The sequence below is a fragment of the Acartia tonsa genome, chromosome 9 (genome assembly GCF_053477335.1).
Source record: "Acartia tonsa isolate MP-2025a chromosome 9, ASM5347733v1, whole genome shotgun sequence".
Lineage (NCBI taxonomy): Eukaryota > Metazoa > Arthropoda > Copepoda > Calanoida > Acartiidae > Acartia > Acartia tonsa.
Window position 1 is genome coordinate 45,156,975 of NC_137268.1, and position 27,615 is coordinate 45,184,589.

Sequence of the window (27,615 nt, forward strand, 5' to 3'; positions counted from 1 at the left end):
GAAAATAAGATACAAAAAACCTTGGATGGCACCCACCATTTTACTTACTAATAATAATGTCCAATTAGAATTGCGGATTGCGGATTCGGATTCTGGGTCCAAAAAATCCAAATATTGGACAGATTGCGGATTTCGGATTGCCAACCTTATTAAAAATATTAAATCATATTCCTAATTCATCTCTTTATCTCTCTATTTCAGCTATATTATTTTTTTTGTAATATTTGATAAACACATTTCAACGTATTTTCTTATTTAACTCTACCCATCGAAGGCTTTAACTTCCTTTTCACAGTAGGGGTAATTTCTTCCAAGCTTTCTAAATTTCAAGACTATATAAAGACGGTTGTAAACTATATGTGGTAGTTAGAAACACTTTCTTTTTTTGGAAGGAGGTAAGGAATCTTAGTAGTAACATACATCTTTAATAGTATAAATATTCATATCTTGCTTTCTTTCGGTCTCCAATAAATATTTTTCAATTCCTGAGACTTAATTGTCAATGAGCTTTAAACTCTCAAATTCTATTAATACAACTAGCGGCTACGCCCCTAAAGACCTCTAGGGGCACTTCAGGGTAGTTGGGTTGACCTATCTTTATTTTAGATTTAAAAAAATAAAGTAAACAAATTGAGCGGGTGTTAATTTTTTTCTTCCTAGAGCAGATTCATCTTGGGAGGGTGGTGGGACTCTCCCCAAAAATAGTTATAAACCTTCCTAGGACCTATGAGAAGCTACCCTGTGAAGGAGAACCATATCGGTTCGGAGGTTAGCGAGATCCTTTGGTACAAACAAACAAACAAACAAAGATCGACATCCTGCTACTTTATTTAAAGACTAGCGGCTACGCCCCTAGAGGCCTCTAGTGGCACTTTAAATGTTGTTGTTTGTTAAAGTTAATTTTTTATGTACGATACCACCTTATTTGACGTTGAAGTCTCCCCTAAATTTAATTTTTTTTTTTGATTTTTTTGTCATTTCTCTTGGGAGGGTGGTGGTACCCTCCCCCAAAATAGTTATAAACCTTCCCGGGACCTATGAGAAGCTACCCTGTTAAGGAGAACCCGATCGGTTCAGCGGTTAGCGAGATTCTTTGGTACAAACAAACAAACAGACAGATCAACATCCTGCTACTTTATTTGAAGATAATTAAATGGCATAATTTTATCAGAAACATCAGTACTTGCTGCAGGCTTACTTTAACATTGCATTGTTTTTATTCAGCCATTTTTGAGATTTTTAGCTTCTGAATAAAAAAACCTTGTTACTTTATTTGATAGGATAATCTATGTAATACTTTTATACTAGTTTACTAACCATTCATTGTAAAGGGAATTGTACTCATGCACATTTCATGAGCCACCTTCCCCTATATGCTAGGTGTGAAGCAACTAGTTTTCACATGAACTATAATATTCTATAAATCTAAATTATCCTTTTGTTTTAGAATGAATAAGTTGATGATCCTAGCTTTGTTAGTTGCTGTCTTCAGCATAATAATTGACAGGGCTGACAGTACAATTTTTGCTGGTAAGAATCGAGCGAGTGGAAGGAAACATCCAACCGGGATCTGTGGGGGATGTGGTTGCAACATTTTCAATTGTAACTGTGATTGGACACCACAAGAATGCGGTGCATGTCAAAATTGTAGAGCTACCTTCTGGGATACTATTCCAGCGTCCATATTCAAGGTGCTACTAGGAAGAAAAAAAAGATCCCTTGAGGTTGGAGAATATATGGACTTTGATGCTGCTGATCTTGATGGCAACGGATTCATGGACAGGGTTGAATACTTTCTGGCATATGAAAGGTAAAACTTAAATATCCTTAGTAGAGAGCATTCCTTTTTTATTACAAAATACGATTTAAAACTTACCATAAAATTTCAATATTCTTGGCAAATTTTTTATTTTAGATGACACAACCCAATCTGTCCCGATTTTGTATCACTTTGAAAAGTGCGATTCCAGTTACGTCATATACGTTTCGGGAAAGAAAAAGGGCAGGGGGGAAGAAAATCTCCTCAAAAGAGATGGGGGAAAAGGGAAGAGATTTTCTTCCCCCCTTCCCTTTTTATATGACGTCACAGGAATCGCACTTTTTAAAAGTGATACAAAATCGGGACAGATTGGGTTGTGTCATTTTAGATAAGTTTTTTTTTATCGTATTATAAACCGCTTTCCGCGGATATATCATGTACAATTATTAGATTAAAACCAGTTCTTTTAGCCCTGAGGTGCCGAAGGCACGGGTTAAAAAACTGGTTTTAATCTTATGATTGTACATTTCTATATTCGTAGAAAGCGGTTTATAATACGATGTGCGATGCTAGACATAGTTTTTTCGTATGGATGAGAACCGGTTCCTATCCACCGGATTCGAATGAATACGAGAAAAGGTTTTATAATGATAAATTTAACCTATAAATATAAATAACATGAAGATATACAAAATAGCCCTTTTCTTACAGATTGGTTTTACCCAACGAATATTTGGAGGCGGAGTTTCTAAACCTTGATGTCAACCAAGACGGATTTATCTCAAGAATTGAAGCTGGTGTTGATTCATAAATTAAATTTTTAATGTTTCATATTCATTCTATGTAAATATATGTTACTAGCGGCTTCGCCCCTAGCATCTAGGGGCTTTGTCCAAAGAGGTTTGAGAGGTTTTTCGTATTTTAGATTAAATTTTTTTTTTTGGGGGGGGGGTATTTTACATTTTTTTGGGGGGGGGTGTCCCACCCCCACAAGAAAATAGTTATAAACCTTTCCGGGACCTATGAGAAACTATCCTGTAAAGGAGAACCCGATCGGTTCAGCGGTTAGCGAGATCCTTCGCTACAAACATACAGACAGACAAACAAACAGACAGACATCGTTCTACTTTGTATTATAGATTATAAAATCTCTAATTGGTTCTTAACTTTTTTAGTTTATATCATGTGCAATGTACATTTTTGTTATTGATGTTAAATATATATAGTCTTTAAACTATTCCAGAGTCTTTATTTAAATCAAAATTAGGTATGACCCCTTCATTTTGAATTCTACAACAGGAGGGGGGGGGGGGGGGTTAAGTTTTTAATAAAACAATCCATAAAACCATAAATACAGTGGTTTTTTTAATTAATAAAAAGTATTGGTTAATTTAACCCACTTACCCCTGTCATAAATTAATCATTAATGTAACATTTTTGTCATTGACATGGGGAGAAAAAAAAAGGTTTGTGGTTTTCCACAAATTATGCCTTGAAAACCAGTTTTTCCAAAGTGCCATATTTTTGAAATATTAATGGATCATGCTCAATTAACAAGGTTATTGTCCAGAAGTGGTTTTATGAAGAACTTTATAAAAGCAAACTTGTTCAGAACATATAAATAACAATTTACTGAACATAATGAACTCCTAGGGTAAATTTTTAGATTGATTGTCAAAAATAAATATATATTTCTTGATTATACAATTTTTTATAAAATATGTTAATTCTTTTTTTATATAATAATTTAAATCATATATTAGATAGCAGGATCATTGCCCAATGGATGTCTGGCAGCCTCTGCAGCCATCTAAAAATAAATTTAGATGATTACATCCAAAAGTAGCAAAGCTTTTTAAAGAAATATTTGCTGTCAACCTGATCCAGGGACTCTTATAGTCCTGTGTTTCTTTTTAACTGGAATATTACTTTTTAGCTACATGATCTTTAGGCTAATAATCTTAGAGTTTACTTTATATTTTCTAGGACACTTAAAGGATGGACAATGAACGATTTATATAAAAGCAAAAATACCCCTGAAAATTAAAATTATTGAATGAAAAGTTTGGACACTTCCAGTTTAAACAAGCAAATCATAATTTTTAAACAAGGATGACAGCATCCATTAAATCGAAGCTCTGAAACGGTAGGACAAACGAACATTAATAGTTTCAGAACTGAAAATATAGAATATTTTATGTAACATGTAGATAAATTGCATACTTTACCTCTTTAACAGCAGCCCACATTTCTTCTCCAATAGGAATTATCTGAGTTTTTGATATCACAAAGTCATCCTATACAATACATAAATAATACAATACAAGGCAGGGTTGGATAAAACATTGGGCTGTTTATTACACCAGTCATCAAAATTGTCTCTCTCTCTCTCTCTCTCTCTCTCTCTCTCTCTCTCTTTCTTTCTCTCTCTCTCTCTCTCTCTCTCTCTCTCTCTCTCTCTCTCTCTCTCTCTCTCTCTCTCTCTCTCTCTCTCTTTCTCTCTCTCTCTCTTTGTATCTCTTTGTCTGTCTCTCTGTCTCACTCTTTAAAAAATAAGCTAAATGAAAACTTACCCCTGGTAGTTCAACAGTAAAAGAATATGGAATTTCAGCTGTAGCCTAGAAAATGTACAATGGATAACAAATTAATAATATAAATGGTATATGTTCACTAAATGAAATGTTACTAATATAATATTTTAGATTGCTTCTTCTTTTAAAAATCTGATTCTTAAAAAAATTATAAAATCTACATACAAAATTTTAAAAAAAATAAGGTTTCGTGATTTTAAAAGTATTTCCAATTTTAAAATTATACACATCTATCGATATTTTATTCTGTTAGTAGTCCTATTAAATTTATTTACCTTAGCCCAATCATCAGAAGCCCCGCCAGCAATGTAGAATATTGCTCCAGCTGACCCAATGGTGTAAGATCTGCTTGGATTCACACACTAAAAAAACAAGGACAATCATGTTTATAAGTTGATCAGCATTATTAAAATTACTTTATTTAAATTGTTTTGTATATGTGTCCAAGAGAAAGATTTTCAGCGTTTATTGCACTAGTCCTCAATGTTTTATTGTAAGGTTTTCTTATTTGTTGGCTTAACAAATTTAGAGACTTTTATTGAATTTTTGATTGGTTGTTTCATTAAGTTGAGTGTCTAAACATTTCAACAACTAATTGTAATCTACAGAATGGGTAATTTTGTGTATCATCAATTTATCGGCCATTGTCTTATCCCTTTAAATCCCTGGATAAAAACCCAAGTTTATACTAGTATGGGGACGTACAGACATAAGTTCTGAAGTAGTGTTGCTACTTAAAACAATAATTTAGATCATATGCTAAAATTGACAAACAATGCCGCGTAGTCTTGATAAATGTTTTCCCGCATTTAATACCTTTATAGCATCAGCTCCTCTTGTTGCCAGAGTTATCTGTTTCTCATGGTCCTAAATTTTAATATGGAAATGAAAATCAATCATTTCAGTTTTATTTTACAGTTCTACAAAATGTCATACTAGTTATTTAGGATGGTATACATGAATTTTCAGTTACAAAAGGTTAAATTTTGGAAAGATTTTGTAAGTAAATAAATACTACCTTTGGCAAAGTCCTAGTGTATCCCCAGGCAGATAACCAGTAAGCACCTAGTAAAATTGGTTAATCATATTTTATATTTGCCTAGAAACCTTTAAAATAGCTAAAGAAGCTGGATGTTTGTATCCAATATAATATGCGACTGAAACTTAATGGTCTTTAATAGCTAGGGAATATTTGTTTCGGTTTTGGTTTATGTCAATTAAAATGAATGCTGTGCTGCGCTATTGGTAATTAAGTCTGCGTATTGGTCATTTGTATTGTATTGTACTGTATATACAGCTTTTCCACATAAAAAAAACTTTCACTAACTAGGGGTAGGGGTAATGCTTTCCAGGGATAAGACAATGACCAATTAATTGTTGTATATCCCAATGATGATGCACAAAATTACCCCTTCTGTAGATTACAATTAGTGGCTGTAACGTTTCAACACTCAACTAAATGTACCAACCAATCAAAGTCAATAAATGTCACCAAGTTCTTAAGCAAAAAGTAAGAAAACTTTGGGGATCAACCTACCATAAGAATGAAGAGTAAGATAAACTCTAATATTATCTTTGTGTTCTAGGATAGTTTTGCCAATTGCTTTGGTCTCTGGCTCAGATTCCTTGGATGGTCCCTGAAATGAAAATTTTCTATGTAATATTTTAGCATTGGATGTTTTATCATATGTTGTAACAATTGATGAAGTGATAGATGTAATAATTGATAAAAACATGAAGGTTGGGATCATCCATAATTTTTTTCTTTATTACATTATGTATCTACCTAGGTATATAATCATGTTATGTATCTATCATAAAATGTATATTATCATGTATCTATAAATATATAGTATTGATACTCTACAAAGTATCCGAAAAAATGAGCCATGTGACGTCAATAGATCCATCTCTTTTTAAGGGGCTTCCTTTCCCACTTCTTCTCTCATCTCTCCCTTTTATGACGTCACACGGCTCATTTTTTCAGACACTTTATAGTGTCTCTATAGTATGATGTATCTATTGATGTTTTTAATCTATCCATAACTCTACTTATATCCAACCTTGAAGACGTCACTGCAAGGTTGATCAGAAGTTGCTCCGGCTCCATAGCCCACAACATTCCAGTTTCTATTCAGATCCACTCCCCTGCAGGTTGATCCAGAGTTCGTGCTCCTGAAAAGTCAACAGATTAATTAACACAATTATGACATAACACAAGACATAAACTTTAATAATTCAATGATTATTCTTACTTTTTCTAAATAATTTGGTTTTGTTTTCCTTTATTTGAATTTTAAGTTTTTACTGTTTCGGCAATTTGGTTAATTCAGCAGTATAATGCAAATAGAAAATGAAAAAAGACAATTTTTATGAATATTAATTGTAGGGTTGGGCCGGATATCCGGTGTGGCCGGATATCCGGCCGGATATCCGGCCATTTTCAATATCCGGCCGGATACCGGATATTGAAACTATCCGGCCGAATATCCGGCTCTATAATTTTTTATACTACCAAAAATACTACCAAAAATCTCTGCTTTTTAAAATCTTAAATGGCTATAATTTTCTTATTATTGAAGCTAGAAGAACATTTTTTCTGAATAAGTTTAACTTTATGTAAATTTATATAAGATTTCTGAAGAAATTTTTTTTTACTACTTTAATATGTGGTAATTTGGCCGGTTATCCGGCCGGATATCCGGTAATTTGGCCGGATAACCGGATATTTGCCGGATATCCGGAGTTGGCCGGATATTCGGCCGGTTACCGGATATCCGGAATTTAAAATCAGCCGGATATCCGGTATCCGGTATCCAACCAAAAAAGTATCCGGCCCAACCCTAATTAATTGTAAAAAGTGCAATTCTTTAGTCTTATAATAAAGTAACAATTCCACGAGAAATCGCCCGTAGAAAAGAAGTACCAAAAATATATTAAAGTATGACTTACTGGCCAAAATTTTATCGTTTTCAAAATAAAAGTTTAAGGTTTGGGGGTTGACTTCACCTTTCCCTACCCACATTTCAAGGACCCCCTAGAGGAAGATGATAAAGTGGTTTCCTAATTTTACTACCTGTTCTTTCTCCAATATCTCTGGTTGGTGTGTGTGTATTCATAACCATCAGGATTAATCAGGGGAGCTACATACCAGTCAACGCTTAGTACTCCTTTCTCTTTACAGTCACTATGATATAAAAATTAAATCAATTTTATTTAATTTTTTTTCATACCTAACTCTAACGGTTTTTATTGCAAAATATTTTTAATGAAGTTATGTTACTCAAGGGAGCAAGAGAAAGTCTAACTGTACATGAAATGATTGCCCAAACGTTCTATTATCATGTTCTTCGAGTAAATCTACTCAATCATGATCGGTTGATTTAAACTAGCAGTGTATACACTTTTACTCTATTAATATGAATAGACAGTAGACATGATTTTGTTTTTCATCATTGTGTATGTACATCAATGTAATGGTTTCAAACCCGATACATCCTTGCTTTACACAGTAAATTTGTAAGATTAGACCTTCTGCAGCATTAGATCTATTGTAATATTAGACCTTTTGTAGCAATAGGCCTTTTGTAAAATAGACCTTTTGTAAAATAGACTTTATGTAGCATTAGACCTTTTGCAAATTAGACTTTATGTAATTAGATCTTTTGTAGGAAAGCCAATTTACCAACTATTGTCTTAACTATTGTCAAAGGTTATGAGCAACTTTTGTTCTTACCTAGATTGTTCCTTGAAGGCTCTGACAAGTTCATTCAATACAAAGGTTGCTGTGGTAGGAGATATCCATTCTCTAGACAAATTAAAACATAAATAAACAAGGATGATAACATTCATAAGTAGCGAACCACATAAAACATTACTTGACAAATGGACAAGTGATGAATGAGAATATTAGAATATCAAAAAATGATATATAAGTAGTTTGTAGCTATGACTAACAGACCATTGTAAGTTGTATAAAGAATGCTTTTTGAAAAGGGGTATCTTCACCAAAAAAATTACCAGCAAATTGACAGACTGTAATGATTGATGGGTTGATAGTTGTAAAATTGTTAAAATAATTGATGTTAAATGTAGCAACTGAATTTTACAAATATTAACAATACATTGATTAACCTAAATTCTTATATAAATAAAAGTAGCAGGATATGTGTACCAATCTCCATGCTCGCTGAACAGATACAATTAATCCTTTACAGTGAAGCTTTTCTGGGGTCCTGAGAATATTTTGGGAAGAATCACCAACCTCCCCCCTTCCGTCATGTGCCTCTGGAGGCCTCTAAAGGCGTGTCCACAAGTATTGATATACATATATCTAATTTCCTACCTGGCATGAATTCCTCCATCAATCCAGACAGCCCTTGTTTCATTACCCAGGGGTGAGGTGCCAATTTTCAGGGCATACAGCACTCTATTCTCAACTGACCTAAGTTTAATTTAAATGGAAGAAATATTTTATGTAATTAACTAATAGCCGTTCAGACTAACATACAGAGAGAGAGAGAGATATATAGAGACAGGGAGAGAGAGAGAGAGAGAGATGAGAGACAGACAGACAGAGACAGAAGACAGAGAGAGAGGGAGAGAGAGACAGACAGATAGAAAGGGAGGGAGAGACAGACAGACAGAAAGATTTAGGGAGAGAAAAAGTATGATAATAAATTCTGGTTTTCTATGTAATTTTACAATCTAACCGAGGTTAGTCATATTGACAGACCCAAATGTTTTCTTTTATAACAGAGATGCTGCACAATATACAAGGTTTATGTTTACCTGCCCATATCAATTAGCTGGGTAAAAGAAGGATTTTCAGCCGCTATTTTCTCCATCCAGTTCTTTATTGTTTCATACCTGAAAATTTGGCATAAGTAATTAAAAAATAGGATGATTTGCTTTTTTGGGAAGTTTGTATTGGTCCTGGGTAGATAAACCCTTGAAACAACCAACAACTTGATTGATTGACCTTTGTTTGGAAAAAACTGTGCTTGGTAATGATTAACCTTTTGTATGAGCCATGGAATCCCATACTCTTGCAATTTGTGTCACGTGCATTGCATAGTAGCAAAAACATTTTTACTGTGTTTAGTATGACGCGGAATAGTCCAACATCTCATCAACATTTGTTTATGTTAACATTTGAAAAAACTGTGTCTTAAGTAGCGAAGCTACACTATGAATATTAGTTTCTGTCTGTCCTTCTAACCTTCCTAAAGCTGCATTTTTTACTTAGTTACTATTGTACGTAATTAAAAATGAAGGCGTAACCTTACTTTTCTTCACGTTCCTTTCCTTACCTTTGAAAATCTGTCCATGTCATGTCTAGGACAGAAGCTCTTTTCTTTCTGGTTCCATACGATTCTTCAGTCCTTTAAAAATAAACCCAAAACAATTAGATTTAGATATGCAGTGGGCTTAAGTAACTACTGGATGGACGAACTGTCCAAAAAGAGAAAAGAGAAAGGGTAAAAGTGTGAAAATAAAGAAATGGCATTTTTAAATTGAGATGTTGCTTTGAGGTTAAAAACTGGAAATTTAGTTAGACCTTATTTACAACCATATAAATGGAGAAATGGGTCACATTTGTTTATTTTTTGTAAAGTTATGTGTTACAGTTTAGTCAAATGTGCTTATTAAGTTCTTAATATTGACCAATATATATGAAATGGCCATAATTAAGAACAGTTTAAATTAACTAGCGCATTTGACTAAACTTTAACACACAACATGCTTAAAATTGACCCTCTTTTTTTCTTCTTAAAATTTAACCATTCCAAGGGATTTAAGGGGAAAAGGCAATGGTTGATAAGATGATATAATAATTACAAATTCCGTAGATAAACTTAATGAACCAACCCAAAAAAATTCAATGGAAGTCCCCAAAGTGTTAGAAAAAGTAGATGGAAATAAATTACCTAATTTTAACTCCAACATCTTCCACTTTTACATCATATTTGTAGGAATTACTAAAACAGAAATTAAAACATTCAGTATTGGTACATTTTTAAATTATTTATTAATAATATCAGAAATAAAAAAATAATCTTAAAAACGCCAAGATTATTTTTGTACTGAACTTTGACTTGAATGCCACTAAAACGCTATCGAAATTACCATATAGTCGACAAAAATATTGAAAAAGCTTGATGACTTTTGACAGGGTAATCTCTATATTATGTTAACATAAAACCAAGATGCTATATTTTTAGAATATATATTAGTATCCATAGGTTTCAAGTAGTATGCAATGATATTCAACAGTGATATGTTATGTAATTTTGTAGACTTAAGCTGTTACAATTGTATGTCAGTACGTCAACACAATGTATTGTGAGTTGTGAATTATGCATAACCAACCGAACAACCAAAGAAAGAGATCTAGTGTAAATGTTCCTGGTAACGATTATCTAATCCAAAAAATTAACTTTTTGGGCTGCTAGCTGCTAAATGGCTTAATGTACTTGTTAGGCCCGGATTTTAAGCGGCATAAAAAGGCCAATAAATAATCTAAAATACTCCACCGTTAAAGTTCATAAATTTGCTGCAGAAGATCGTTACAAGGAGCATTTTAACGTGAACTGCACTAGATCCAAAGGAAGAGTGTGTGTCTTACCTATCAAGATGACGTTTAACCCTATGAAGACTTTCGGGCGGGCACAATACATCAATAGGTCTTTAAAAAACAGATACTTAAAAGGTCTTTGATATTAATGTACTTAAATGTCTGTCTTTGATCCTTGAAAACGGCTGGGCAGGTTTTATATTGATAGTCATAATAGTCAACACCCCTCCAATAAAAATTTGTCTAAAACATTCTTCTTTTACTATTTTTAAAAGCGAAGCTTTTCTATAATTAGGGTCGGTCCGTCCGTATGTCCGTCCGTACGTCCGTCCGTAACGGATAGCTTTTTCCGTTAATTTAGGCATGTTAGAATTGTCCTATCGATTTCAAATTTTGCATGGTGATTCCTTTAGTAGTTAGGTACGATTTAGAAAACGTAGCAACTCTATAATCATTACCAAATGTCCGTACGTCCATTTTAAACATGTTGATTTTTTTTACTTTTTTAAATAGCTTTTTTCGTTAATTTAAGCATGTTAGAATTGTCCTATCGATTTCAAATTTTGCATGGTGATTCCTTTAATAGTTAGGTACGATTTAGAAAGCGTAGCAACTCTATAATTATCACCAAAATGTTCGTACGTCCATTTTAAACATTTTGATTATTTTACTTTTTTAACAACAAATTATTATGTGATCTGATCATCCGATTGATCTGGTTTTTGGTGTATTGATTCCTGGGACCACAAAGTATAATGTAATAAGTGAAGCAACTCTATAATCAAGTCCTAAAAATGTAAGTATGTCCATAAACATTATCCTGAATCAAGCTGTTTTTCAACAAATTTACTTACAATTTTGCGTTGACTCTTAAACATTTATATTCTGATTATTCAGTTCTAACACTATACAAGTATTAATGTCCGTTTGTCTTACCGTTTCTGTGCTTCGCTTTTATGGATGTTGTCATCCTTGTTTAGTTATAAAGGCGAAGAAGTGCCTAAATTAAATCTATTTTTTTTATACAATTAGAGGCTAAAAAGTTTTGATATAATGAAATATACATATTTTTCCTTTTTTAGGGGTTATTATACAATCTATTTTAAACGTATCCGCAGCATTTTAGTGAAGGTTTTAAGCTAGTATCTGTTCCTTGCAGTAGCATGAGGAAACTTTAGGACATCGCAGTTTTCTGCTAAAGCATCTCTTAGGGTCTAAAATTAAACAATTACGGTTCAAATATATAAAGGATTTGGCACAAGATAGTTGTTTTTAAATGTATGTACTATTTATTTTAATACTTTGCAATGATTTGTTATTTTATCTTTTTTTACTCCTAAAATCCTTTAATACAAAAGTTGGTTGCTGTGCTGTTTTTGTTCAGGTGGGTGTCACTACCCAATTGTATGAGCAGGAGGATTATTCTTACAAATCGGATACCAAAATCGTTTGCCAAACCAATGGATTTTAATTGACTTCTTCATTCTGTCATTGTAAGTTTCCAAGGCTCGGCAGCATAGCCTAAGCTTCCATTGTAAACACGTTTGGATGTTTTGATTTAAAAAAAAGAGGATTTGCTATATTAGAGTCAGGTTCAGACTTCCAGCTGTAAAAAATGTAAAAGGTTAATTTCCCCGAGACCCATAGGTGGCTGGCGCACGGCTGCCGTACCCTGAAAGTTTTCCATTAAAAGATTACCTCTCTTTTTGCTTTGTCATTAGAATGAACGCTTAGAATCTGATGCCCATCATAAGATCTAAATAAACAAGAATGAAAACATCCATTAAGGGGAAGCTCTGAAACCATACAGTAGGACACACGATCATGAATTGAATGCCAATAAAATTAGAATTAATTTAAGGTTAGAATTTTTTTTTATATAAAAATTGGGTATCTATAAAAATTATGCTGCAAAATACAGGATTCAATTTAATGACATGCTTATATTTTTCAGGCTTTATTATAGAGATGCTTTGCATTAAATTGTACCTTGTCGTCAAAGGAATAAATGTTTCAAAAATCACATGAATAGGATGATTATATAATACAAAAGTTGTTGCTAAAAGAATACAAATCAGCTTGTTTTAAAAGGACTTTTGGACATTATAAAAACGATTATAGAGATGCTACGCTTTCTAAATCTTGCCTATCTTTTACAAGAATCATCGGTAAAATAAAGTTATATAATATGCTGATATATAGACTCTAATTATAGAAAATCGTCGCTAATAAAAGTTGTTTAGTGGCTTATAGGCCATAGCAAAAATGTTTGCAAATTAAGCATCTAAGAATTATCACATAATGAAACTATTGAATCTAGTTTTTAAAAATCAACATACTTTTGGAGTATAGAATTTCTGTATATAAATACAGGGTCACTATACCTTAAGGAGTAGGACTTTTTGAATGTATATGAAAAATCTATCAAGCATAAGTTCTGAAGACGTAATACCTAATTGTTGAAAAGCATCGCTTACAAAGATTTACTTACTCAAAAACATCATCGTAAGGTGAGGTATTCACAAAACTGATTATCATTTATGACATTTACATTTACGTTGGTCTGTCTGCCTTTTTTGGAAGAAGGCATACCCTTATCTTTTTATAGCCTAAAACCTTGCTTGGATCATTGTGATACTTTTCTGACAATTTAGGAACTTAAACATGCAGACAAACACAAACTTGATCGACATCCTGTTACTTTTAAATAAGGATATTAAATATTTAAGATTTTAATTATTATCACAAGGACAATCCATCCATTAAAAGCAAAGCAGAAAAAAACTAATTTTATTTTATTCTTAGAAATTACTTGGGTAATGCACTAGATTTTCGACTACCCCAATAAGTTGGTCATTACTGCTGGCTTATATAACAATACCCCTAATCCACCCCTATTACCTTTTACCCTCCCCTACTACTGGAGGAACGTACTGACAAATAAATAGACTAACTGAATTAACTACAAAGTTTACCCTATGTTAATATCCACGTATATTATATCGACACCATGGAAACTGTCCCAATTTTGTATAACTTTTGCGGAACATGTTCCAGTTACGTCATATTTTTCTTTCCCGAAAAAGGGAAGGGGGGAAGAAAATCTCTTCAAAAGAGATGGGGAAAACCCCCTTTTCTCCCATCTCTTTTTTCTTCCCCCCTTCCCTTTTTTTTATTTCCCCCTTCCCTTTTTCGGGAAAGAAAAATATGACGTAACTGGAACATGTTCCGCAAAAGTTATACAAAATTGGGACACTTTCCATGGTGTCATTATATCCATTTCTGTGTTTTACTGTTGAACGTTTGATAGGACGTAGGACATATGTTATTCATAAAGTGGCTGTGCTAATTAAAGTATTATACATAATAGATATGATAAGATCCAAATAACAGCTGTGTATATTTCATTGATGCACCGAAAATGTACATGAGTTATATTCATTAACAGACAAACAAGGATGACAACATCCAAAATCATGGATGGGAATACTTCCAAGTAGATTTAAAGTGTATTTATTACAATCAAGAATAGATTTATTGGATAAAATAAACACCAAACCTTATTTTATTTTGTATGATGAAGATTGTCAAAATAAATTACATAAAAGATGCTCATAACAATGGGAAAAAATATTTTGATACTGATATCCCTAAAAAGTTTAAAAATTGGACTAAAAACACCAAAGATATAGGTATATATGTTAAATATATAAACACAGCCAAAAACCTGATAAAAGGCAGTCTGACCGCCATAGATGGTTTCGTAAAATGACAGTAAATTTAATTTTTTCTATCCTTAACTTAAAAAATTAGGAAAATCAGACCATATACACTAGAGGGTTCCATCGGGATTGAACCCAAACGGGATTGAACCCAACGGGATTGAACCCACGGAATTGAACCCGCACGGGATTGAACCCAACGGGATTGAACCCACGGAATTGAACCCGCACGGGATTGAACCCAATGGGATTGAACCCACAAAGGTTTCCCCCAATTTTTTTTCTTCAATTTTTTTGGGGGTTTAAGTCTCCTCTTCCAATTTTTTTTTCTTAAATTTTTGGGGGTTGAGAGCCTCCCCCACCAAATTTTTTTTTCTCAACCCCCAAAAAATCAAGAAAAAAATAACTGGGAGGGGAGTTTAAACCCCTCAAAAAATTGAAAAAAAATAAAAAATTTGGAGGGGGAGACTTACACCCCCCCCCCCCAAAAAAAAAATTGGGTGCAGAGACTTAAACCTGCCAAAAAATTGAACAAAAAAATGGAGGGGGAGACTTACAACCCCCAAAAAATTAAAAAAGAAAAAAATAAATAATTTGGGGGAAGACTTACACCGACTAAAAATTTAAGAAAAAAAAATTGGAAGAGGAGACTTAAACCCCCAAAAAAATTGAAGAAAAAAAATTGGGGGAAACCTACACCTTTGTGGGTTCAATTCCATTGGGTTCAATCCCGTGCGGGTTCAATTCCATGGGTTCAATCCCGTGTGGGTTCAATCCTGTTGGGTTCAATCCCGTTGGGTTCAATCCCGTGTGGGTTCAATTCCGTGGGTTCAATCCCGTTGGGTTCAATCCCGTGTGGGTTCAATCCCGTGGTTACCACACTAGAGATATGGAAAAATGCATGAAAAATTTAAAATAGCAAAAAACCTGCAAAAAGGCACTCTGGCCGTCATGGTTGTTTTCTTTAAACGACGGAAAATTTAATTTTCATATCTATAACCAAAAAAATTTTGAAAATCGGACCATAAACATTGCAGATATTGAGAAAAATGTGAATATATAAAAATAGCCTTAAAACCTGCTAAAAAGGCAGTCTGGCCGTCATAGTTGTTTTCTTTAAACGACGGAAAATTTAATTTTGATATCTATAACTGAAAAAATTTTGAAAATCGGACCATAAACATTGAAGTTATGGAGAAAAATGTGAAAAATATAAAAAAAAGCCTAAAACCTGCTAAAAAGCGGTCCGACCGCCATTGATATTTTATAGTCAATTGTGCTCCTTAATGATAGGAATGTTGTAAAAAAAATTTCAGCATTCTATCTTTTATAGGAGCTGAGTAAATCCCATTTCCCCCATAGCGTTACGGACGGACTGACGGACAAAGTGAATTATAGAGTAGCTTCGCTACTAAAAATAGCTCTAAACCTTCCAAAGAATAATAAGCTAATTGTATACACTTGAGTCCAGCGGTCAGTTATCAAGATATTAATGGATAATCTGACATCCAGCTACTTTGAAAACCTAACAAGGATGACAAAATCCATGAAAGCGAAGCTCTGAAATGGTAAGACAAACGAACATTAACTCATGTATAGTGTCAGAACTGAATAATCAGATTATAAATGAAGAGGCAAAACAAAATTGTGAAAAACTGCTTGATACAGGATAACGTTTATGGATATACGTACATTTTTACCACTTGATTATAGAGTTGCTTTGTAGTTTGTTGTCCTAGAAATCAGGACAATCGGATAATTAGATCATATAAAAATTTGTTGTTAAAAAATTAAAAAATCAACATTTTTAAAATGGACGTACGGACATTCTAGTAATGATTATAGAGTTACTACGCTTTCTTAATCGTATCTAACTTCTACAGGTATCACTGTGCAAAGTTTGAAATCGTTAGGACAATTCTAACATGTCTAAATTAACGAAAAAAGCTATCCGACCCTAATTTTAGAAAAGCTTCAATTTTAAAAAGCATAAGATTAAAATAAATAACGATAAAAGCATAAATTTCTTTATAAGATTAAATTCTCTGCAGGTAGATTCTTATATCCAAACTAATGCAGGAATAGGATATATCCAATAAGCGAAATAAATCTAAAATAATATTTGGGGGGCAGATAAAGAGGTTGTCAATTCTATTAAGTGTCCCCCCCCCCCCACCTAACGACAGCTAAAAATCACGTATAGGTTTCGTGATTTAAAAAAATTCTTTGTTAGTATAAGCTGAAATTAATATGTAATAATCTAGGGGCGATTTCTCTTTGGAGGTTAGTTGTACCCTCTCCCAAAATAGTTATAAACCTTCTCGGGACCTATGAGAAGCTACCCTGTTAAGGAGAACCCGATCGGTTAAGCAATTAGCAAAATCTTTCGGTACAGACAAACAAACATTCTTTTACTTTATTATAAGGACTAGTTGCTTCGCCTCTAGCCTCTCGGGGAGGGCGTGGGATGTCAGAACAAAAGCCTCAAACCACTACAAGATATTTATAACGCTTTCCATAAAAGCACATCCTATTCGGACGTGTAATTTCCGAGATCTTTAGCTTGAGACAAAAAACCTTACCTCTTTATATTATAGAATTTTAGTAAAAAAATCAAATATATCGTATTATTATTATTTATTTATTTACTTATTTTATGATAAATTCACTGAGTGAAAAAGTCTTTTATACTTTTTAGTTATTTTTTATTCTGGTTCTAATACTGGTTTTAAATCAAATTGTTAAGGAACAGGTCTGCCAGAATCATCAGAACTGGATGTATCCAAGGATCTTATGCTTCTTGGCCGCTCAAGTGAAGCTTGGAATCCTGCAGATGGTGAACTTCTGGTGGCAGGGGAGGATGCAGGGGAAACTATCACGTCTTCCAATTGGATGTTATTGTCTTTTAATCCCCCCTTTCTTGTAAATACCCAGACTGCAATGATATACAGGGTTGCATAGAAAGAGGAGGCAAAGCAAACTGCTGAAATACCATAAGTGCTCCGAGATATGTGTATAGCACAGTAGTTCTCACCTTCCATATCCCTATAAGTTATATTTCTATGAGTAGGAGCAGCGTAGATAAAGAAAGCAAAGAACATTATTACCTGGGACAGAAGCATCGCATAGTGAGAATTAATCATAAGCCAGACAACAGTGTTTTCTTTTCTTGATAGCGTTCCATCAGCCCAGGCATCCTCTACCATAATCTTACAAGCCAGGCCAATGATGACAGTGAACAGAGATATACATCCAGCAACCAGAGCGAACTCCAAGAAACCAACATTGCACTCTCCGGGATCTCCGGTAACAAACAGCATAAAGAACAAGGCGGCAGATACCAGCGGCAGGATGGGTCCTAACAGCTGCTCCGCGTTCAGATGCGGGCTGTCACATGGCGGGTTCTTGGTCAAATCCAAATTGTATCTATTCTAAGTCATGTTTTCGGCTGATTCACTTCTTTGTAGTCTAAAAAAATAAAATATAATTAATACACAAAATTTAATTTTGATAAAATAATAACAACTTTAAATGCTTACGTATACATTGTAAAAATTATGTTATTAATACCAGTTTTGTTAGACCCAAGGATCTAACAAAATGGGTTGAACTTTGATTGTTTTTTATTTTAATATCCGCAGAAAGCTATCTATAATACGATGCGACAGATAACTATTATAAATTAAGTAAAAAAATTAGAAAGCTATCTATATTACGATGCGATAAATAACTATTCTAAATAAAGTAAAAAAATTAGAAAGCTATCTATGATACGATGCGATAAATAACTACAGGGTGTTTTTTTTTAATAAGACAAAAGTATTGCTTAATATAACCCACCTGCCATTGACAGAAATTAATAATCTATGTCTTAATTTCTTCATTGGGTTGGGGAGTTTTGTATAAGAAAAAAATACTTGGCGATTTTCAACCAATTATGCCTTAAAAACCGGTTTTTCCAAAGTACCTATTTTTGGAAGATTTTTGGATCATGACCAATTTAAAGGGTGTGCTAAAATGCGTATATTTTTAAAATTAAAATTGCGGGGCTTGTGTTAATACTAGAAAAATGTTATGCATATCGTTAGAATCATCATAAACTCTAGTTTTTGGGTGTTTAAAAAATATTCCTGTGCTACATATAGTTTTGGAGCTACGTGTTAAAATGTCCCAACTTACTTAAAACTTTTTAACCTTTCTCACATTTTCCAACATAGCTTCTATACTACAAATAGCATGAATATGACACATATGTTTTCAAAAACTAGAGTTTATGACGATTCTAACGGTATGCGTAACATTTTTCTACTATTAACACAAGCCGCGCAATTTGATTTTTAAAAATGCACGAATTTTAGCACACCCTTTAAATTGGTCATGATCTAAAAATCTTCCAAAAATAGGTACTTTGGAAAAACCGGTTTTTAAGGCATAATTGGTTGAAAATCGCCAAGTATTTTTTTCTTATACAAAACTCCCCAACCCAATGAAGAAATTAAGATATAGATTATTAATTTCTATCAATGGCAAGTGGGTTATATTAGGCAATACTTTTGTCTTATTAAAAAAAAACACCCTGTATTATAAGTTAAGTAAAAAAATTAGAAAGCTATCTATAATACGATGCGATAAATAACTATTATAAATTAAGTAAAAAAATTAGAAAGCTATCTATAATACGATACGATAAATAACTATTATAAATTAAGTAAAAAAATTAGAAAGCTATCTATATTACGATGCGATAAATAACTATTCTAAATAAAGTAAAAAAATTAGAAAGCTATCTATAATACGATGCGATAAATAAGTACTCTAAATCAAGAAAAAAAAATAGAAAGCTATCTATAATACGATGCGATAAATAACTATTATAAATAAAGTAAAAAAATTAGAAAGCTATCTATAATACGATGCGATAAATAACTATTCTAGATTTTAAAAAAAAATAGAAAGCTATCTATAATACGATGCGATAAATAACTATTATAAATTAAGTAAAAAAATTAGAAAGCTATCTATAATACGATACGATAAATAATTATTATAAATTAAATAAAAAAAATTAGAAAGCTATCTATAATACGATGCGATAAATAACTATTCTAAATTAAGAAAAAAAATAGAAAGCTATCTATAATACGATGCGATAAATAACTATTATAAATTAAGTAAAAAAATTAGAAAGCTATCTATAATACGATACGATAAATAATTATTATAAATTAAATTAAAAAAAATAGAAAGCTATCTATAATACGATGCGATAAATAACTATTCTAAATTAAGAAAAAAAATAGAAAGCTATCTATAATACGATGCGATAAATAACTATTATAAATTAAGTAAAAAAATTAGAAAGCTATCTATAATACGTTGCGATAAATAATTATTATAAATTAAATAAAAAAAATTACCTTTCTTGATTAAAGTCAGATAACCTTTCTTGAGGGTGGTCAAAAATATAATGAGAAAAATAAAAATTGGGACCCTTTTTATAAACTCGTAGATTTTTCAAATTTTAGTTCGAAGATTTTCCAAATTTTCGTTTGCGGATTTTTTTCCAATTTAATTATTTTCGAGGATTTAAAAAAAAAAATTAATTATAATTTAACTTGAATATTGAAATCAAAATGATCTAAAATAGTTATTGTGTTTTTATTATTAATTAAATTATTGTGTTAATTATAATTTTAGGAAAAATAAAAAATAAAGTAAGGTAGAGAACAGCTTATACCACTAACGAAATTAATTCGGAAAAAAATCACGAAACCTATACGTATTTTAACAGCTGTCGTTGGGGGGCCAACACATCGTTATGACGGTTTTTGCCCCTTTTTTGGGGGAAGGAGTCGTTTTAGGGCCATAGACTATTTCTTCATTTTTGTAGAACTTTTCATGGCACATCATAAATTATTAATGCATCAACCACCTCTGGCGAATCGTTTTGCCGTTATTCACCGCCAAAGGCGGAATTTTTGACGTTTTTTTTGCCGTTCCCGAGGTTTAATGGGTATTTTTGGTAAGAAGACGTTGATAAATCAAGATCACTCTAAAATACTTTTATTTAGACATTTTAATTTACTAAATTTCATGTGAAGTAAATTTTTTTGTATATCCAACTGATTTTTGTCAAAAGAAATTTCAAATGCACACGATTTATGTTTCTTTTATTACTTATGTTATAGAAATTATTTATATTATAGTCACTTCATTTTCTTGTTTTAACAATTGAAATCCATCTCGACGAAAAACGGTTAGCTGCACAAAAAATTTTACTTAATATGAAATTTAGTAAACTAATTTACCTAAATAAAAGTATTTCTGAGTGATCTTTCACACACATATTAAAGTAGAGTAGCCACGTTAATCAAGAAAATGTTTTTTTTTAAGTTTGAAGGTTATATTTCACGACAAGTTACAATAATAATAGAAATAATAACACCATATACTACAATAATTATGATAATAATGGTTACAGTATAAACTTAAATGTACTTACAGCTATCAACAAGGATGACAACATCCATAAGTAGCGAAGCACAAAAATCCGTGGATGGGACTGACGGTCATAGTTGTTTTCTTCAAACGACGGGAAATTTTGATATCTTTAACTGAAAAAATTTTGAAAATCGGTCCATAAACACCATAGCGTTACGGACTGGCGGACTGACGGACGGACTGACGGACGGACTGACGGATGGACCGATGGACTGACGGACAAAGTGAATTATAGAGTAGGACAAAATGAATTATAGAGTAGCTTTGCTACTAAAAATTTTGGAAATCGGACCATAAACACCAAAGATATGGGGAAAAATGTGAAAAATACAAAAATAGCCTAAAACCTGCTTAAAGGCAGTCTGACCGTCATAGTTGGTTTCTTTAAAGGACAGGAAATTTAATTTTGATATCTATAATTAAAAAATTTTTTGAAATCGGACCATAAACACCAAAGATATGGAGAAAAATGTGAAACATACAAAAATAGCCTAAAACCTGCTTAAAGGCAGTCTGACCGTCATAGTTGGTTTCTTTAAACGACTGGAAATTTTATTTTCATATCTATAACTGAAAAAATTTTTAAAATCGCACCATAAACACTGAAGATATTGAGAAAAATGTTAAAAATACAAAAATAGCCTAAAACCTGCTAAAAAGCGGTCCTACCGCCATCGATGTTTTATACTTAATTGTGCTCCTTAATGATGGGAATATTGTCAAAAAATTGAGCATTATATCTTTTATAGGAGCTGAGTAAATCCCATTTCCCCCATAGCGTTACGGACTGACGGACAAAGTGAATTATAGAGTAGCTGCGCTACTAAAAAGATACACTCACATATAGTAGAAGAGAGAGAGAATGACGAATAGATAGATGAAAAAAGAAAGAAAAAAAGAGAGAAAAAGAAAGAAAGAGAGAGAAATAGAGAGAGAGCAAGCGAGAGAGAGAGAAATACAGAGAGAAAGAGAAATGCAGAGATAGAGAGAGACAGAGAGAAACAAAAAGAGAGAGAGAGAAAGAGAGAGAGAGGGAGAAAGAGAGAGAAGGAGAGAGAGATAGAAAGATGGAGAGAGAAAAAAAGGAGAGAGATAAAGAAAAAGATAGATAGATAGAGAAATAGAAAGAAAGAAGGAGAAAAAAATAAAGAAAAAATTTGCATAAATTGAGAAGTGTCTCATGTCTCTTAGTCCAAACCTTTTTGGTAAAGTAATATCCCACATGCAACCAACCCTTTGGTTGCACGACCATTGTCTGGAAATTGTAACAGTACACATTGTAATAAGGTGTGCATGTTTTAAGGCCAACGATTACACTCTATCCTTTCTACTAGTTTAAGGAAAATTGAATACAAAATCGAATACAGTAGTAATGTATGTAAGATCTTAGAAACGGATGAAGTAAATAATTTCCGGTAAAGCTTAGTTTTAATTTTAGATAGGAGATTTATTTTAGTTTACTTAAATACCTAGCACTATCTATTTTTTAAACAAACAAAAATAAGTAAGGATTCTCACTCTACCCTCTTTTGGCGGAGCCTTTAGAAGCAAGAAGAAAGCCAATAATTAATGCAAAAAAAATCACAGTTGAAATTAGATATTACTTTTTAACATAAAATCTGTAAAGGAAATAAAAAAAAGGATAAATAAAAATAACATCTGTATATTACATACAAAACACGTCAATGATAAAGTAAACTAATTTTCAGATTTACGTAATAATAAATAATTATGTGTATGTACATATCTCACAAACGGTGTAAGTGAAAAAAATGAGAGTAAATCAAGAATGACAACATCCAAATAGCACAAAAATGATAAATTTCAAAAAAACAAAGTAACGTCAGAATAGATGCTAAATAATCGCAGAAACTAATTTGGCAATAATTACAATTAAACAACCCTAAGAACAACCAGCTATTAAAATTTAATGTCAATAGCCTAAAAATACTTTAAAGAACTGAAAAATTGTAATTTCAACTATTTTATTGAAATCCCAAGGAAAGCATTGCAATTTAGTTTTGATATAATTCGAAAATATATACCCACAAAAAAAACATACATATGAGGATGGGTATTTTGACAGAAGAATCATGAGATGTTTGGCTTTAATACCAGCTGAGTAAGTCAACATCTGTGTGTAATGCTGTACCCATTCGGATCTACTCTCCAGGGAATATTGATACTAGTCCAATTTTAGACGAGGGTAAAACACTCTCCCCTAGATACTAGTGACACAGCTGCAGCTAATTAAACTAAATGTCATTTTTCCTAAGTCCAAAACAGCTAAAAAGCAACCACACAGATAGGCGCATCATTTTAGATTCTAGACAAAAAAAATCATTTTACAAAATTGATAATTTTAAGTAGATATTTTTTATTGTATAATTAAGGGAGAAGGTAAAGGTAAATTATAAGAACAAATTGGTTCCCATCTTAATTGATGTCGCACTTTATCAATAAACAAGGATGACAACATCCATAAGAAATCATAGATTGAAAAATGAATAAAGTGAGTTATAGAGTAGATGTTAAGTGGTCATAACAAGAGAGAGAATGTAACATTCATAAATAAAAAAAAAATACGAAACGTCTATATATTGATATTCAGAGGTGAATTCCAAAAAAAAAATGGCCTCACTAAAATCAGTTTGCCTCACTGAAATCAGTGAGGCTCCTTCAAAATTTAGAGGAGATAAGTTTTTTTAAAGAATTCACCTTAGAAGTCTTTTATAGCCTGACTGACAAACTAACAGACCTAATAAAAATAACTGGTATGCAAAAAAATACAAACTTTAAAGCAACAATTGAACTCTATTAATTCCCTCCCCCCCAACATTTGTTTTGAAAATTTCAGAAACATAAATAAAAAAGCTGAAAGATAATTTTTTTCCATTACCAGAAGTATATATTCAATCATTTAATACATTAAAAAAAGATAGATAATTTGGTTAAAAACTTCGCAAAACACATACATAATTCAAATAGTTTTAATAATTAATTTCCTTGATTAAAAATCAATTAATTAAACTATCACTTGTAATAAAATGTAATTTTTTCTTCTTCACATAATTATTCTAATTTGTTAATCTTGGTGTCTAGGTACAGGGTATACATATGTTGATAGATATTATACTAAGGATAATAATAGTTAACCTAGCATACATATACACAGGGTGCTTCCCATAAATTGTCACTTTTTTAAAATTTGAATAACAAAACAATTAAAAAAGAACAATGGTTTTGAATGAACCTGAAGGATTCATTTTAAAGCTTGTTTATAAAAAAATTCGCAAAAAAACTAACAGAACCAACATGTAGATTAACAAAAAACTCATCTATGTAAATTGGGAATGTATTGAAGTTAAAGATACCAAAATTGTCCTGTTCAGTTCAATAAAATTAAGTTACACAAATTGTTGAAATTGTAAATTATAAATAAACTTTAGCAGGCTTAAAAATAGGACTATTCAGGTGCCACAGACAGTATTACTATATACAAGTATTAGATATAGATGCTTAGATCTTCAGTATGAATTATATTTCTTTTAGAGTTTCAGTATTATAGATGATATCATATGAACGACTGATGTAAACTCAACCATTCATCCAATATTAGAATAATAAGAATCAATCATTTTTAATGGTATAAAATATTTCAGAATACATAATAGCTGTTTATCACATCATATCATAGACAGCTTTCCGCGGATATAAAAATGAAAAACTGCATTTAATTCTATGATTTTTATTTAATATTTATGGAAAATTGTCACAGGAATCAAAAGTGGTGCAGATTGGGCTTCGTCGTCTCATAAATTTCACAAAGCTTAAATCTTATCTCAATATGTTTCTTATTATCTAACACCTTTTTCATCCCATAAATGATCATAAAATATATGTGTATTGAGACTCCAGGAGATCTAGGAGATTGGTATTTTACTTGTACAGCAGCTGTCATTATTAATATATCTTTGATTCTTCATAGTTTAGAGCACTCCCTTGGGTCAGGGAAAACCAGGCTCAGTTTCAGATATAGTAAGGTATATCCTATTATATAAAGCAATAAGCTTTTTTTCTGTAGCAAAAGAGCTTGCTAACAACCAATATGGTTCTCCTTTACAATGAAGCTTTTTATAAGTTAATTTTTTGCCCCAAGAGGCTCTAATGACACTTGAGAGAAAGGAGGATGGCGCAATCAATTTGAATTTTAGATATAGGTTATACCTTTCATAGACCTATATGAAGCTTCACTGCAAAAGAGATTCATAATTCATAGACACACACACACACACCCAGACAAATACAACAGTCCCTTTAAGAATATTTTATCTCTCTAATCTAATACTTCAGTTATTTCCAAAAATTAACACTTGTATATTATGCCTTTATTCATTTCACATTCATTCAATAGATATAATTTAGACTATTTTTTAGTTAGATCTGAAGATATATTAATACTAAAAATTGCGCCACTAGCCAATAAGTTAACCCCTTGCGGTAGGGTTGCTTCTTGATCTTGTAATTTGGAAAATATATGAGTGCTTTCTAAAAAGTGGCTGGTTGAGAATTTTTAACCCTCTCCACTTATTTTGTAATAAAGAGGGAGGTCATTTTCTAGTAAATCCCGTAAAGGTGTGTGTTATAAGGCCTAAAAATAGTAGTAGAACGATAAGGTGCTCTATATATTTGAATTCCCTATTGAATAGAACAATAGGGAAATTTTTTTTTTTTTGATAACCGTACCTGGAATATCTTTAAAAAATACGAAATTTCTATCAAACGCTTTGTTTGGCTCAAACTGACAAAAATTAAAAAAAAATATAATTATAATAATAATGTTTTCTATAGGTACAAGGTAAAGGTTAAGAACAATCTATACCATTAAACAAAGGAAAAAGTCATTCTTTACAGGTTGATTTATTATAATTATATTTTTTTTATTTGTGTCAGTTTGAGCCAAACAAAGCGTTTGATAGAAATTTCTTATTTTTTAAAGATATTCCAGGAAAGATTATCAAAAAAAAAAAAAATTTCTTCCCTATTGTTCTATTCAATAGGGAATACAAATATATAGAGCACCTTATCGTTCTACTACTATTTTTAGGCCTTATAACACACACCTTTACGGGATTTACTAGAAAATGACCTCCCTCTTTTTAAAAATTTATTCCCCTTCTTTTAGTTTGGGTGATTCTGAATCAAATAGTGTTAGATGATAATTAGATAACTTTATATAATCAATATCTTCATCTTAATAAAATTATATTAAAATAAATTGGCAAGAGAGAGAGGAGACATTCAGGGATCTTAAGAGATAGGACAATGAAAAATAAATAATGTTATACAAAATAACCTATTTCATAGTTTGGAACAAATAAATCAATATTCAACAAAAGTTTTTAAGTTAGTAATTTACAGTCCAATGTCTACTTCCTTCGGCGTCAATTTTCCCAAAAGTTTAATTTATTTTTAGTAGTCTAAAACATAATAAACATCGATCCCTGCGGACAATGTGCGTACGTAAGTAGATCATTATTTACGTTATTAAATATTAAAATACTAGCGGCTACGCCCCTAGAGGCATCTAGGGACACATACAATTGTTCAGCGGTTTAGCGGTTAGCGAGATCCTACGGTACAAACATACAGACATCCTGTTACTTTATTATAAGGATACAATAGAATTATCAATATAGTACAGCATTTTTGAACATTCAGAAGACTAAATTGAATCTTCTAGTGGATAAACACTTCAGGAACACACTACTCCATAAATATTTCAATCGTTCAACTGTCAAAGTGTCCTACTATTGCATGCCAAATATCAAAGCTATCATCGCTGGTCACAACAAGCATATCCTAAGAAAATCAGATACTGCCACCAATCCAACAAGACAGTGCAACTGCCGAGGTGGTCAGAATGCTTGTCCTGTAGATGGCCAATGTCTAAAAGAATCTCTTATCTACAAAGCAGAAGTGACCAACACAATTAAACCAGCTACATATATTGGCAACACAAGCAACACGTTTCACTGGTCACAAACAATCTTTCAACCAAGCAAAATATCAACACAGAACAAGTTTATCTTCCTATCTCTAGACCCTAAAAAGGGATAACATTGACTTTAATCTGAAATGGTCAATTATTAGTCAAGCTCCATCCTACACTCCCATCTCTGGTTCCTGTAAACTGTGTAATCTTGAGAAAGTTAACATCATTCATAGCAAGGACAACAATCTCCTAAATAACTGTAAATGTAGACACAGAGAGAAGTTCCTGTTAGTCAATCACCTGGAAGAAAATGGAATTTAATACTGCTCGATTCAAGATAGTTTTTAAAAAAAATATTTGTAATTTAAATTATGTTATGAAAAATCCTCTAATGTTTTATTGTAAAAATCGTTGAAACTTTTGAATTTTGATTTTATTGTCAGTATCAAAATGTTATTGTAACTGAAGAG

The 27,615-nt window shown here is 32.0% G+C and overlaps 2 protein-coding genes across 2 annotated transcripts; one reads left to right on the top strand and one right to left on the bottom strand.

The window, feature by feature from the left end:
* The first annotated feature begins 288 nt into the window (after nt 1-288).
* On the top strand, nt 289-2,616 carry LOC145327899 (uncharacterized). The gene is made up of 3 exons (XM_080171430.1): nt 289-395; nt 1,448-1,810; nt 2,471-2,616. The coding sequence occupies exons 2-3, from the start codon at nt 1,449-1,451 to the stop codon at nt 2,568-2,570; spliced, it is 462 nt and encodes a 153-aa protein (XP_080027556.1). The 5' UTR covers nt 289-395; nt 1,448; the 3' UTR covers nt 2,571-2,616.
* An 814-nt stretch (nt 2,617-3,430) lies between these two features.
* LOC145329046 (carboxypeptidase B-like) lies at nt 3,431-23,472 on the bottom strand. Its single transcript, XM_080173065.1, has 19 exons — nt 23,422-23,472; nt 13,419-13,454; nt 12,626-12,683; nt 12,080-12,141; nt 10,979-11,038; nt 10,281-10,331; nt 9,663-9,734; nt 9,142-9,219; nt 8,696-8,794; nt 8,087-8,158; nt 7,427-7,537; nt 6,414-6,525; nt 5,888-5,987; nt 5,369-5,415; nt 5,167-5,217; nt 4,626-4,712; nt 4,333-4,377; nt 3,988-4,056; nt 3,431-3,569 (listed from the first exon to the last, which is right to left on the bottom strand). The coding sequence occupies exons 1-19, from the start codon at nt 23,466-23,468 to the stop codon at nt 3,519-3,521; spliced, it is 1,308 nt and encodes a 435-aa protein (XP_080029191.1). The 5' UTR covers nt 23,469-23,472; the 3' UTR covers nt 3,431-3,518.
* Between the last annotated feature and the right edge of the window lie 4,143 nt (nt 23,473-27,615).

Coding starts and splice junctions, on each gene's coding strand:
- LOC145329046 (XM_080173065.1), bottom strand. CDS start 23,468: ATGATGCGCCTATCTGTGTGGTTGCTTTTTAGCTGTTTTGGACTTAG. Junction 8,795..9,141: donor CAGCTAATTGATATGGGCAG/GTAAACATAAAC, acceptor AATTAAACTTAG/GTCAGTTGAGAATAGAGTGC. Junction 5,988..6,413: donor CTTGCAGTGACGTCTTCAAG/GTTGGATATAAG, acceptor TTTTCATTTCAG/GGACCATCCAAGGAATCTGA.
- LOC145327899 (XM_080171430.1), top strand. CDS start 1,449: ATGAATAAGTTGATGATCCTAGCTTTGTTAGTTGCTGTCTTCAGCATA. Junction 1,811..2,470: donor TACTTTCTGGCATATGAAAG/GTAAAACTTAAA, acceptor CTTTTCTTACAG/ATTGGTTTTACCCAACGAAT.